This window comes from Eptesicus fuscus, chromosome 19 (assembly GCF_027574615.1).
Source record: "Eptesicus fuscus isolate TK198812 chromosome 19, DD_ASM_mEF_20220401, whole genome shotgun sequence".
Classification (NCBI taxonomy): Eukaryota; Metazoa; Chordata; class Mammalia; order Chiroptera; family Vespertilionidae; genus Eptesicus; species Eptesicus fuscus.
The window spans coordinates 38430012-38444395 of record NC_072491.1 but is presented as its reverse complement, the minus strand read 5'-3'; the positions used below and the strand labels follow the sequence as shown (position 1 = coordinate 38444395).

Here is a 14384-nt window from a genome sequence, read left to right as displayed (position 1 = left end):
CTTACATCTATAATATATAAAGAATTCTTACAACCCAATAATAAACAGACAAATACTCCAATTAAGAAATAGGCAGAGGATCTGAATAGACATTTCTCTGAAGAAGATACACAGTGGTCACTTGAAAAGATGCTCAACCTCATTAGTTATCAAGGAAATGCAAATCGAAACCACACTGAGCCACCACTTCCCACCCTCATGGGTGACTATAATCAGACACTGTCTGTGATAATAAGTGCTGGTAAAGACATGGAGAAGTTGGAACCTTCACCCTCTGCTGGTAGGAATGTCAAATGGTGCAGCTGCTTTGGAAAAACAGTTTGGCACTTCCTTAAGCATAGAGTTGCCATATGATCCAGACATTCCATTTCTATCTCGGCATATAGCTAAGAGAAATGAAAACATGTGTCTCCGTAAAAACTTGTACTTGCATGTTCATAGCAGTGTTACTCATAATAGCCCCAAATAGAAACAACCCAAATGTCCATAAACTGATGAATGGATAAATAAAATGTGGTAATCAGTATAATGAATTATTGCTTGGGCATAAATAGAAAGGAAGCTTCAATGCATTTACTACAAAATGGATGAACCTTGAAAACATTGTGTTAAGTGACAAGCCACACAGAGGTATTACATGACTCCATTTGTATGAAATGTCTAGAATAGGCAAGTCTGTAGAGACTAGAAATAGATTAGTGGTTGTCTAGGACTGAGGGAGGGGGTTGAGAGGAAATGGGTGTGATACCTGTGAATACAGGGTTTTTTCCAGGGGTGATGAAAATGTTCTAAAAGTGATTATGGGGATGGTTGCATATCTGTGCATATACTAAAAAATTGCACACTTATTTAAGTAGGTGAATTGTATGATAGGTGACTTACAGCTCAATGAAGCTGTCAATAAAAAAAGAAAAAGAAACATATTCTATTAGTGAGTTGACTATTTTATTAAGTGGCTGCTCTGGTCCTTGCTATAAATTTGGAAGGATTAACCAGGTTTTTAATGAGCAAAATTTCTACCCGGCCCTTGTGGGGCAACGCCATTCTAACCAGTACAGGTTAGGTGTGTAGACGTTTGTACCAAAATTCCTCCCCCTCACCCAATACATAGTTGTAAACATCTGTTTGCTTCTCTCAGGGGGGAGGATAGCTGTGAGGCTTTTTCGGCTCAGCTATTAGTGGATGGGATGATGCTGTCTCGATGGGAGATGGGAAAGCTCTGTGAGCTGCTGGATTTGGACAACAATTGAAAGGGGAGAAGTTGAAAACTGCTGACAGAAAATGGATCTCGCCCGACGGGCCTCCAAAGAGGGTTTTGCACTTGGCACTGGCCACTTCTGTAGGAAACCAAGACCTGTAACTCAATACCCAGGTCTTAGTTTGCAGCTTATTTTGTTCGCTGAAAATGTTAATAAGCTCCCATTATTCTCCTATAAAATTTCCTCTGCAAGAGGGTCCCTTCCCCTCTCCGTTAGCAGCAACTGTTTAAAGCTTTTGCGGCTTCACCTTGTTTCCAGAGCCAGTGCGAACGGAAGCAAACGCTCTGGTTTTTGCATCTCATCATTGCGCGTTGTTGTGCCCTCTGTGGTCCTATCGCCCGGATGCAGAAAACTCTTGTAGGTTTCTAAGCCGCAAAAGAGGGAATATTGATTTGATTTTTGAATTCTGTGCATGACACAGCTCGGCAGTTGCCTCTCGGTAGTATTTCAGCCAGAGCTCTGCAGGAGCCTGACATGAAAAGTGTGGTTGTCTGCTCTGTTGAATGCACCTTTTTATTACCTTTCCTTCGGTGGTGCAGAGACCTTGACTCTTCGAGGCTGGGGTTCTCAGATTTCTCTCCCACACCGCACAGTGCCTCCCTGTGTTGGCAGAGTTGAAGAAAGTGCTATTCTGGGTGAATGAGACCCATTTGCTCAAGGAGGAATTAAATATGAGCTTCAGATTGCGATCTCCAGGCCGAAGTGAGGGTGGCTAAGGTTTGAGAAGTGTGTAATTCCTTTGAAAGCCCTGATTGGTGATCTCTGCAAGGCCTGGCTAGCAGTTTCGCAGCTTTCTCTCTCGTTAGTGCAGGTAGTCCCATTGAGCCACCCTGTGGCTGTCAGGGGGACTTCACAGGGGAGGTGTGGCTGGGGGTCTTCTGGCACTGTGCCTACTCTGAAACTAGAGAGGGGCACAGCTCGAGACGGGCTGTCTGCAGCAGCAGCCCGGTGTGAGGCTGGCTGCCCGGCCAGCTCATCTGCTTCCTGAGAATTCCTCAAGGAACTCCCTGCAAATTCTCCCTCGGGGCCCCATAGGCTTCTCTTGGGGTCCTGGGAGCTGTGATGATGGAATATGCTGCCTGTCCTAATCCGGTCAATGTTCTAGACGTTGCCATTCCTCCTTTGCAATTTGACTTAGTGTTGTGCTGTGCAATAATATGGACTTCAAGAAATAGTCTGTTCTCTGTCTTAAAACCGCCAGTGAATGATTAAAAAGTTATCATAAATGACTTCTGATGCTACACCTCATTCATTGTTTGCGAAGGCACTTCTGAGATATAGGAGAGAGAAAAAGATATGTTGTACTTTTGGAATACTTTGTGGGTCTATGTATTGTTAGTGAAAGTGTATACTTACTATGCTGCCTATTCCCAGACCATTACATTTTTCTAGCTTCAAGGTTTGAATTTTTAAAATAGTCTCTTCTTCTATTTCCCTCTGGCAGGAATTGATATTCATTTCCTACAAGAAAATGTTTTCAAGGGAAAGTGGGAGCTTAACAGGGTAAAATAATTTACCCTGGCGATAGGAAAATGGTGATTTTGTATCATCAGATTAGAAGCATAGTCTTCAGAAAAGTGAAACAAACATGAATTCGTTGCCCTGCTCTGCCACTCATTCAGTTTCCTCATCTGGGATGTGGAGAGAATGCTATGCTCTTCCCACTCTAAGACATCATCCATTGTGAGATGCACCATGATTTTGAATTATGATGAGAGAAAAAATGCTTCTAATTAGATTATGACACAGAGCTGAGACTCTCTTGTTTTTTTTTTAAATTTTTAAAAATCTTTATTGTTCAAATTATTACAGTTGTTCCTCTTTTTTCCCCCCATAGCTCCCCTCCACCCAGTTCCCACTCCACCCTCTGCCCTTACCTCCCCCCCCCCCACTGTCCTCATCCATAGGTGTACGATTTTTGTCCAGTCTCTTCCCACACCCTCCACACCCCTTTCCCCCCCGAGGATTGTCAGTCCACTCCCTTTCTATGCCCCTGATTCTATTATATTCACCAGTTTATTCTGTTCATCAGATTTTTTATTCACTTGATTTTTAGATTCACTTGTTGATAGATATGTATTTGTTGTTCATAATTTTTATCTTTACCTTTTTCTTCTTCTTCCTCTTCTTAAAGAATACCTTTCAGCATTTCATATACTACTGGTTTGGCGGTGATGAACTCCTTTAGCTTTTTCTTATCTGTGAAGCTCTTTATCTGCCCTTCAATTCTGAATGATAACTTTGCTGGGGAGAGTAGTCTTGGTTGTAGTTTCTTGCTATTCATCACTTTGAATATTACTTGCCACTCCCATCTGGCCTGCATAGTTTCTGTTGAGAAATCAGCTGACAGTCTTATGGGTGCTCCCTTGTAGGTAACTACCTGTTTTTCTCTTGCTGCTTTTAATATTCTCTCTTTGTCTTTTGCTCTTGGTATTTTAATTATGATGTGCCTTGGTGTGGTCCTCTTTGGATTCCTTTTGTTCGGGGTTCTCTGTGCTTCCTGGACTTTAAGTCTATTTCTTTCACCAGGTGGGGGAAGTTTTCAGTCATTATTTCTTCAAATAGGTTTTCAATATCTTGCTCTCTCTCTTCTTCTGGCATCCCCCATAATTCTGATGTTGGTATGCTTGAAGTAGTCCCAGAGGCTCCTTACACTGTCTTCATATTTTTGGATTGTTTTTTCTTTTTGCTTTTCCGGTTGGGTGTTTTTTGCTTCTTTGAATTTCAAATCTTTGACTTGATTCTTGCAATCCTCTAGTCTGCTGTTGGATCTCTGTATATTATTCCTTATTTCAGTCAGTGTATGCTTAATTTCTAGTTGGTCCTTTTTCATATACTCGAGGGTCTCACTAAATTTATCAGCGGTTTCTAGAAGATTCTTCGAAAACCTTATAACCGTGGTTTTGAACTCTATATCCAGTAGTTTGCTTTCCTCCATTTCTGTCATTTGTGACCTGTTTCTTTGTCTCTGCATTTTGGCTGCTTCCCTGTGTTGATAGAGTGGCTTTGTGTGCTAGGTGTCCTATAGGGCCCAGTGGCTCAGCCTCCCCAATTACCTGAGGTGGACACTCTTGGTGCACCCCTTTGTGGGCTGTGTGCACAGTCTTGTTGTAGTTTAGCCTTGATTGTTGTTGGTATCACTGAGAGGAATTGACCTCCAGGCCAATTGGCTGTGAGGCTCAGCTGTGCCTACGATGGGAGAACTTCTGTGCTGGAGACACCCTTATGCACCCTTATGAGGCAAGACTTGCTTCAGTGGGGCTTTGGTGCTCACTCAGTCTGCCCCCTGAGTGTGTCCCTTATGGATCTGAGGAGTTGTAATCTGGATGGTCCCACTCTGACCACTGGGTACACTGGCTCTTGGATCTCCAAGGAGGTGCTAATTTTGCTTCTGCCTGAGGCCACCCAGCAGGAGCTACGGAGAGATCTGCAGATTCCTTCTCTTTGTTTGGGGTTTGGAGGTGTCCAGATGAGGCCCAGCTGTGAAGCAAGTTGCTGTGGGGCCTTGGGCCTTCTTTTGGATGTTCTGGGTCTCACTGACTCAGCTGCAGTTTGTTAGGTAATTTTAGATTGCAAAGGTCCAGGCCATTCATATGCAAAAGCCTCTGCACACAACTTGGGTGGGGCAGGGTCTCAGGGGATCAACAGGGAGGAGCAAACAGCTATGGCTGCCCTAAGAGGCCCCCAGGTCTCTGTGTCCCGCGGTAATTGCTGCCAGCACCTCTGAGAGAAGGTTGAGTTCCACCTGAAGCCAGACAGTCCAGTTTCTCCCTGTATGAGTCTGGGTCCCCAGAGTCTCGCCTGGAACTGGAGTTCAGAGCAGTCGGGAGCTTGTGTCTCCCTCCCGATTGAGAAAGACAACTGCATCCTCAGTTGCCAGCCCTTTCTGCATGCGCGCCTCCATACCTCCGTACTTCACTTCTGCACCTCCTCTGAGTCTCAGTGTGCTTTTATCTTTCCTTCTAGTTGTAGAATTTCCACTCAGCCAGCCTTCCTGTGGTTCTGGATGATGTCCGTTTTGTCTTTTAGTTGTAGTTTTGAAGTGGTTGTGCGAGGCAGCAAGTTCAGGTGTTTACCTATGCCGCCATCTTGGTTTCTCCCTGAGACACTGTTAATTGTAGGACACATTCTAATTTCAGAGAAACTCAAAGTCCTTACAAGTTTGATAATTAAATCAGATACTATATGCAGAGTAGTTATCATACCATCTGGCATATACTCAACATCTGTGTGTGGGGGCGGGGTATGTGTAGAGAAAGAGAGATAGAGGGAAAGAGGGAGGAAGGGAGGGAGAGAATATGAGTGAATATTCTCTCCCCTTCCAGTGCCTAGCCACCTTTCCTAAAAGAGGCAGCAGAACTTGAAAGTCATAGTGGCTTACAATGATATTTCTTAGTGATTCATAGTCTGATGTTGGCAAGTCATCTATTTTCAGCTTCACGAAGGAAAACTTTGGATTGGAATACAGAGCGAGGGTCAGTGAATTTAGAGAAAAGATCACGAGGACAGCTAAGATTCTGAGAATCTGTCCATGTGAACTTAATTCACCACAGGACACTCTGCACCATGGTGATTTCACGACAGAGTGGAGGCATCGGGGGACTCCAGACATCACACACTTTGCCACCTTTAGTAGGTTGGCTGTTAAGCTTTTGCTAATAATGCTCAATTCAGAACTTTGATAACAGTGAGAGTTTCCAGGCACCAATCTAGCTATTTAGTGCCTGCCAGTTTTAAATGGATTTTAGCAAATTTTTCACCCCAAATTAGATCTTAGATTTCCTATTTATAAAATGAGATATAGTCCAGTTCAAGGAATATGTGAAGACCAAAATGAATAAGTCGTTTGAAGATTTTATGCAGTAAATTATAAATAACAAAATTAATCATTCAGCCCTATTACCATGTCCTGGCAAGTGCTCAAAAGGTATGAAGAATAAAGATAACGTCCCTACTGTGTATGGAACATTACGGTCTAGCAGGAAAGACAGAGAAGTAAACACGATGCAGACCCCATGACAAGGTTGGCTCTGGGACCCACGAGCACACTGTTGTTTTGTTAATAATAGCAACAGCTGCCAGCACAGTTGAAGTTCCCTGGACTTAAAACAGCCTTTCATTTTTTTTGGTTTTGTTTTTCCCCTTGTTTTCCTCATTTTTCTCCATAATGAGTGAATCACCCAAATTTCCCCACCTCTCCTTCAGTCGAAGATTTTTCTTTGCTCCAAATCATGCAGTAAGCTTGGGTATATTTTATGTGTTCATTGAAGTACGTAATGTCTATTGACAAAAATTGGAGTGAAGAGGAAAAAGCCCTCCATTAGCTTTAATATTTGGCAATTCACTGAATATCATTTTTCGTAAAGACCTTTGGGCTCCATGCAGCCACACTTTGCAAGGGCAAGCAATAGTGTGACTCTGGAGTAAAAAGTTCACTGAGTGTTATAATAATGCATGACATAAGAGAAAGAACGGAAGTAGGACAATTGACAGGTCAATTTGCTTTGATAAATAAGAAGAGAAAATATTCCAACTGGAAAGCAGACTTTTTAGGAATTAATGCAGCAAAGAGTTCTTTAGATTCAGATACGTACACACAGTAGCTAAATAGCTAACAGAGGTTTATGTGTTTAAGACTCATAGTAGCTAAATATCAAACAGAAGTTTGCATATTAAAGAACATAGAGGTCTATGTTAGACCATTAGTTATAGCTTCATTCAATTCTATAGATTAAATAGTGTATAGAAATTTGCCTAATTATAATTACGCTATACACTGAGTGGCCAGATTATTATGATCTCTGAACACATAATAATCTGGCCACTCAGCATATATCCTATATAATAAAAGGCTAATATTCAAATTGTCCCCTCGACCAGGAGTTCAACCAGCAGGCAGGCCGGCCAACCGCCCATGTCCCCTCCCCCTGGCCACATGCACGAATTCATGCACCGGGCCTCTATATATATATATATATACTGAGTGGCCAGATTATTATGCATTCAGAGATCATAATTTGGCCACTCAGTGTAGTTCTTTGTGCAAATGTTAAACTCAATATTAGGCAGAGACTACTGATGTTCATGCTTGTTATGATGATTGCTGACATTTACTGAGTGTGTCCTATGGGTCAGACACTGTTTTGAGTGCTTTATATGTCTTGCCTTGTTTAATCCTAATAGCCCCATGAGGAAGACACTATTCTTACTCATATTTTACAGATGAGAAAATCCAAGGCCGAGGATGTTCAGGAACATGCAGCTTGGAGGTGGCAGAGCTGAGTTTCAAACTCAGGGAATCTGTCTACACCACCCATGCTCTGAGCTGGATTTGTCTCTTAGACAAATCGTGGAGTTGCATTAGCTTCTTTCCTCGACCACCTGTATTTTGGTGGGTCCCAGGCTTAGTCCAGGCGTTCCCATTTTTCTAAGCCTGGTTCCCATCCTCTCTCCCTCATACTCTAGCTGCCTCTGTCATGTGTAGGCCATAGAGGGCATGAGGAGCAGAAAGTCAAGGACTGCAGAACCTGGAAGGGAGGTGGATCAGACGCAGAAGCTCAGAGGAGTGAAGGCAGTAGAGGGTGGGTTGGCTGGCTGGGGCCTGGGAGCAGAGGGAAGGGAAGGAGAGCGCCGGTTAGTGGGGTGAATTTGAGTGAGACAGCTTCTGCCTGGAGAGCCCATCGTACATCATTATTTCCCTCTCGTCACGAGGGGGTGGGGGACTTGGGGTGGGTCTAGATAGATAGTGGGGTGGTAGGTGGGGGAAGTGACTCCCAGCCCCTCCACGATCTCCATAAGCCAGCCCCACACTACCAGAGCTGCTTCCCCCGAGGCAGGGGCCCTGAGAAGGCTCTACTATCTTACCCCACCCCCTTGCTCCCCAGCCCCAGATCTTCCCCAGTCATCCTGTAGGCCCTGAAGTCTAACAGAGAGCATCTGAGTCTCTCACTCAGGCAGGAGATCTGAGCCATGAAGGGATTAGCGTGAGTGAGCCGTCAGAGCCCTTCTGTTTTGACGGTGTGGTGAGACTTAGATGACAGGAGGCATCAGGAGACTTTAATGGGTGTTTAGTCTGTTTGATGTAACCTCATATTTACTGATGACACATGTCCTATTTTTAAGAGCTGAGTACTAATTAGGATGCATGGTCGAATTAATGATACTGCTTGTAGGCTCTGACTCAGCTCTGGGCGTGGAGGTGTGCTTTGTTGTTGTCCTGGGGGTCTGGCACAGTGCCCATCACTCATAAACTGGTCCATTGACATAGGAATGTATCAGTGCACCATTTTCATTCTAAATGTAAAGCTTTGCCCGCTTAGTCATGTTGACAGCACGTGCACCTTTCCTTGATGAGGAGGAGACTTTAGCAACCAGCTCCTCTAAGCCCAGGCAGAACTCTGGTCAGTTTCCCCGGGGGTTTCCCGGACCCGCTGCGTCACGGAGGCTGCTGCGGTGAAGTGGACAGAGCTGGGAACCCGAGACCCCAGTTTTTGTTCAGAGCCCCCCTCCCTTGTGTGCACTATTGGTCAAGTCAACTCTCCGAGCTTTCAGTGTCCTCATCTGTGCAAAGCCGTGACTGATCCTAGAACATCGGGACTGCGGTGAGGATTACAAGATGGACACTGGTTGCCAGGCAGAGCTCAGATGTTCGATGCAGCTAACACCCCGGTGTCTGCTTTTGGTGGCTGGTTGGACGCGCAGAAGCAAGCCTGCCCACGCGCACGCGCACTGGCGCAGCCGCAGGCTTCTGGAGTCGGGTGTCATCGGGATGCGCAATGCTCCCCACGTGCCCAGCCTACAGCGCTTTCCTACTTCATGCTCTCTTCACTCCTGCGACGGTTATCTCAAGGAGTTACTTTTATTTTTAATTGTACAGAAACACACACACACACACACACACACACACACACACACACACACACACTGAAAAACCAAAGCCAATAAGAAACCAAATCGACAGCATGCTATCAATTCTTAAAGGAAAAAGGCATAGGAAAAAAAATCTGGAAGGAAATACGTAAGCAGTGGATTTTTGTTCCTTCATCCTTTTCTGTTTTTCAAATGGTTGGCCGCAACATATATTGCACCATGTCTCCAAAATAATGGGAAAATAATGAAACAGCAAAACTACTGCCCACCCAGAGACTTCTCCCCCACCCTTCCTCCCCCTTGCCCCTCCCCCATCTTATTTGCAGCACAGAGGCAGGGATCTCGCTCCATCCAGGGCTAATCTGATCACCTGTACCTGGAATCCCACATTCTCCTCACTTCTCAAGGATCTTGGGGCATGGTGGAGGGGTTGTGGCGGACCCCACACTCCTACGAACAGGGCGCTCCCAGCATTGGGGAGCGTGTAGCCCACGGGGTCTGCAGCCTGCTCCGCCCTGGAGCCTGAGGCCAGCGCCCCACAGATGCTGCGCGCCGGCCCCAAAGTCCTCAGTTCACAGAGAAATATGAATGAACAGCAACAGAAAGTGGTATTGGAACTGTGGGAGTCAGCAATTTTGCACAGGAAGCCTCGGGAGGTGTTTATTGTAGTCTGCCTGAAATTGGGACTAAACTGAACAAACCAGACGAGTTTGGTGCTTTGGAAAGTGTGAAAGCTGCTGGTGAACTCCGTTTATTCTCCTCTGTCAGGAGAAGTGACTGAAGTTAACGCAGCTCTTGCAGAAAATCCAGGACTTGTCAACAGATGGTGTGATGAGGATGGTTGGCTGATCAAGATGACACGGAGTAACCCTTCAGAGTAGAGGAGCCAATGAGAGAAGAAGCATATGAGAAAAACATAAACTCTACCGAGGAGTGAAAATGGAAGCCCCTGAATAGAGTAGTATGAAACAACTTGATCTGGCATAGTTGTCTTAAATTAGTGCTGGATAGAAGATTTAAAATAGCAACTTTTACTAATACCGGTGGGAAAAGAAACTATATGCCGTTGGAAGAAAATACCCCTTAGCTTTTTAATGATTGCAAATAAACACAATATGCATCGTCCCCACAATACCCTATGATTTTTAGGCAAGACTACTACAGTTCTAAAATTCACAATTCCTGAAGTCATCCATGGCACAATGTAGTTATAAAAATTATGTATTTCAAGGATAACATGTTATCTTAACATATTAAGATATTACATAGCTTAAGCCTTATATAATATTGTAACTTGCTTACATCAGTCTCTGGATTTGGGTCAAAATACTTCATGATCTTTCCCCTGGAACTAACTGTCCGCGGAGAAAAGTGTTGTTAGTTGTTACAGTTAGTCGCTAGATGATGAACAATACTATCTTAATTTAGCAATATACTGAGTTTGCTGGTGCTGTTTTTATACAGTGAAGTAGGGGCCTTGCAGGAAAACAAGAAAGTTTAATAACAAAACATTCAAGTTCTTTATTAAAAAAAAAAAAAGGGTGTGTGTGTGTGTGATCTTGCATTGTTACGAAGTCACCTTTTTGCTCTGCAAGCTCCTTCCCACTCCTCTGTGCTCTGCTTTTGTCAGTACGCTCTGTTAGATGTGCTTTAGCCCTCTCCAGGTCTTAGCATCAGAAAGACTCTGACAGGCCCCACTCTACCTGTGGACCCATAGCTCTCTCTTTCTCTTTCGGCCAGAGTTCTGGGAGGCAGTGCCGACGCCAGCCTCCAGATCCTCATGGCTGACTACTCAACCCCTTGCCGTCTGGCTTCCGCCTTCACGATGCCCCGAACGTTGTTCTTGTCAAGATCTCCAGTGGCGTAGTTGTCTCAGTTCCGTCTCTGTCCTCCCGGACTACTCCCAGGCCTTTGGCACTCTCCATTTTCTCCTTGAAACTCTCTTTCCGTGGTTTCTGTGGCCCAGCTGTGAGGGTAAGGACCGCAGTGTGTATTGTGTACGAGGTACAGTGCCCTGTGGCTACTCAGAGTGCCAGCAGTCTTCATTCTCATGTGAAAAGCAGATCTCCAGGATCAAGTGAAGAAGTCTGGTGAGGAAGCGTATGCTTATGTGTGAGCACAGGGCTACGAAAGGTGGAGTGAGGATTTGAATTCCAGTCTTTCTGAATCCAAAGCCAAAGCTTCCCCGCTTAGGACATTTATCTTTTCCTAGATTTCCTCTCCCCCACCATGGCTGCGCATTTTCAGTGTCCTCTGTGGGCTCATCTGTTCATGGTCCCCGTTAATACTGGTGCTCTCCGGGACTCTGGCTTTGGCCCTTCCGTTTTTGTTTAGTCTTGTGGGGACATCCTGCCTGCGCCATGAATTCCCCCAGGCATCATAAATGCCCCAGCCCAGGTCTCTGTGCTGAGACCCATGTGCCGCGGTGGGAGGCATTTCTAGCCGCGTGTCGCACAGGCTGTGCAGTGCTTTCTCTGTCCCTGTCCTCCTTCACTAGTTTACCGTGCCATCTGGGTCGAGCCTGACTGTGGCTCTCCAGGCACCCTCCTGGCCACTCCTCTGTCTCTAGTTCTGACTCCATCTAAGCTGTCTTCCATCTCAGGGCCAGACATTATCTTTGTAACACACACCTCCCTCCTGCCAGACCCCAGCGCAGAATTCTTCGGGGGGTCTCATTGCCCAGAGATGCAGCCTGACCTCCCGGGAGTTCATGACCTCTCCTGGTCTCGCTCTGCCTTCCCTCTGCTCCCCGTGTCCCACCACTTCCCGGCAGCTTGCATTGATGCTACACTCCCAGCTGGTGTGGACTGCGCTCAATCCTCAATTCTATCTCAGGCCTCTGCACATGTTCATTTGCGTAGGATGGTCTCTCTGCGCTGGTGTATTGGACGGATTCTGTCTCATCTTTCAAATTTCAAAGATTCTATCTCATCAGTCACATGTCGGCTCAAATACTGCCACTTCTGTGGAGCCCTCCCTGATTTCTCCCTGGGGAAACTCGGACGCTTCCTTTCCTGTGTTCTCCCTGCCCTCTACAGAATTCCTTTAACGTGTCCTGAATTTTTTTGTTTGGTCCTCTTTTAGATTGTAAGGTTCTTGGTGCAGGCTCTGTGACCACTTAAAAATATTTTTACTGCGAAATAGAACGCATTGAGAAGTGCATTAAACAAAGTTTAGAGATAATGAATAATTATGAAGTGATCAGGTGTACCTGTTAACCCAGGTCAGGGAATGGAGGATTTTCAGTGTCCCAGGAGCCCCCTGTGTCCTCTCCGGGTCCCGCCCTTCCCCCCACTATCTTGGCTTTTATGATAATTACTTCCTGGGTTTTTTTCATAGTTGTACTACCAGTATATGCATTTCTAAACAGTATCATTTCATTGCACCTGTTCCTGCACTTTATACCAATTTGCAATCACACATACATTCTGTTGTGTTTTTGCTGCTTTCATTCAACATTGTGTTTGTGCCATTCACCCACATGGTTATGTGCAGTTAGGTTTCCGACTTTTACTGCTGTGGGGTGGCATTCCATTGTATGCATTTACTACATGTTGTGTATCTGTTAATGGACATTTGGTTTATTTCCAGTTTTTGGCTATTATGTTTCTTCAGATCTCTGGTACACTTCTCTCGGTCCCCGTGTGTGTCAGTTTGTTCAGGGTATAGATCTAGGAATGGAATTGCTTGTCAGAGGGTGTGCATATCCTCAACTCGACCAGATAAAGGCCAGGCTGTTTTTCAAAGTCGGTGTCACTGTTTGCATCCCACCAGAGAGTGCCCATTGCTCCGTGTCTTTGGCAGCTTGTGGGAGTCAGACTTTGAAATTGTTACCGGCGTGATTGGCAGGGAGCAGTACCTCAGGTGATTTAAACTTGTATTTCCCTCTTACTAATGAGGCTGAGCCCCTGCGTGTGTTTATCAGGAACCCGGATTTCCTCTTTAGTGAAGAAATTTTCTTACTTTTCTAATGGATTGCATGTCTTTATATTATTGCTTTATAAAAGTTTTTTTATATTCTGAAAAGGAATCTTTTGTTGGTTTGCATGTGTTGGAAATAAATTATACTATAAAATCATACACTTTGAAGATTTATTAATTACAGTATTTTTAAAGTAACTTTTCTTTTAAAATAATGACAGTTGATATGCAATATTATATTCTTTTCAGGTGTACAACATAGTGATTAGACCTTTATATAACTTACGAAGTGATCACCCCGAAAATCTAGTACCCATCCACCTGTTATAGTTATTATAATATTATTGACTATATTCTCTATGCTGTATCCCCGTTGACTGTTATTATAACTGCCAATTTTGATTATAGTATTTTTATTCTTTACCTTAGTACTAATAAGTAAATAGAAACAGTGTTTAGAAAACAAATAGATTGTAAGGGTGGGGGGGGGTGGAGTTGGAGAAGGGTCTAGGGGGGGTAAATGGTGATAAAAACATAAAGAGACAAAAGGAAAACAATAGCATTAATTACTTCAAGTTAATCTTGTCCTTCCCTTCTCTCCAGGTGTTATTATTGTGCCTAGCGCTGGGGTGGGCATTGTCCTGGGAGGCTACATTATAAAGAAGTTGAAACTTGGTGCAAGAGAATCTGCAAAACTAGCAATGATCTGCAGTGGAGTGTCTTTACTGTGCTTTTCAACCCTGTTCATCGTGGGATGTGAAAGTATTAACCTAGGAGGCATAAACATCCCTTACACAACAGGGTAAGTATCTTGGAAGAGCCGTTTCATGTCATCATGATTGTGATGGTTATGTTTCCTGCCTCCCTCTGATACAAGACTGAAAAAATTTCATTCTGAGTTGTTCACACCGAGAATAGAAGCTTAGTTTAAAAATTTCTTTCAATTTCTTTAGAGAAGGGCTTTCTGGTGAATTTCGGGGTTCTCAGTTAGGGATGGAGGTGGGTGAATAGAGGAAAATGGAATCTCCAACGAGCCCCATTGTTTTCAACTACACGCTCCCTTTGCCCCATGTCCTCCCTGTCCCATCGGCTGACTTTGAGCTTGGAGCCTTGTGGAGGTTCCATGGGGCAGGCTGGCTCCTCTCCAAGGAGGCATCTGCTTACTTCACACCTGTCCATGCGCTCTTTCCATGAAGTTTGCTGTCACTCTTTCCATTTCTCTTTGCTAGTTGATTCCTTTTCATCTTACTTTTATTGCATCCGCAGAAGGAATGGAAAGCAGACTGACTCAATGTCTTACTTGCTTTTACGCTGCAAGTCGCCTCAAGCCTTTTT

At 44.5% G+C, this 14384-nt stretch overlaps 1 protein-coding gene across 1 annotated transcript in view; it reads left to right on the top strand.

Moving 5' to 3' along the window:
- Positions 1–14384, top strand: part of SLCO5A1 (solute carrier organic anion transporter family member 5A1) — a 102738-nt gene that overhangs the window by 75818 nt on the left and 12536 nt on the right. Inside the window, exon 5 of the mRNA XM_008150355.3 lies at positions 13653–13851. Within this exon, the coding sequence (XP_008148577.1) occupies positions 13653–13851 (199 nt within the window). The remainder of the gene's footprint in view (positions 1–13652; positions 13852–14384) is intronic.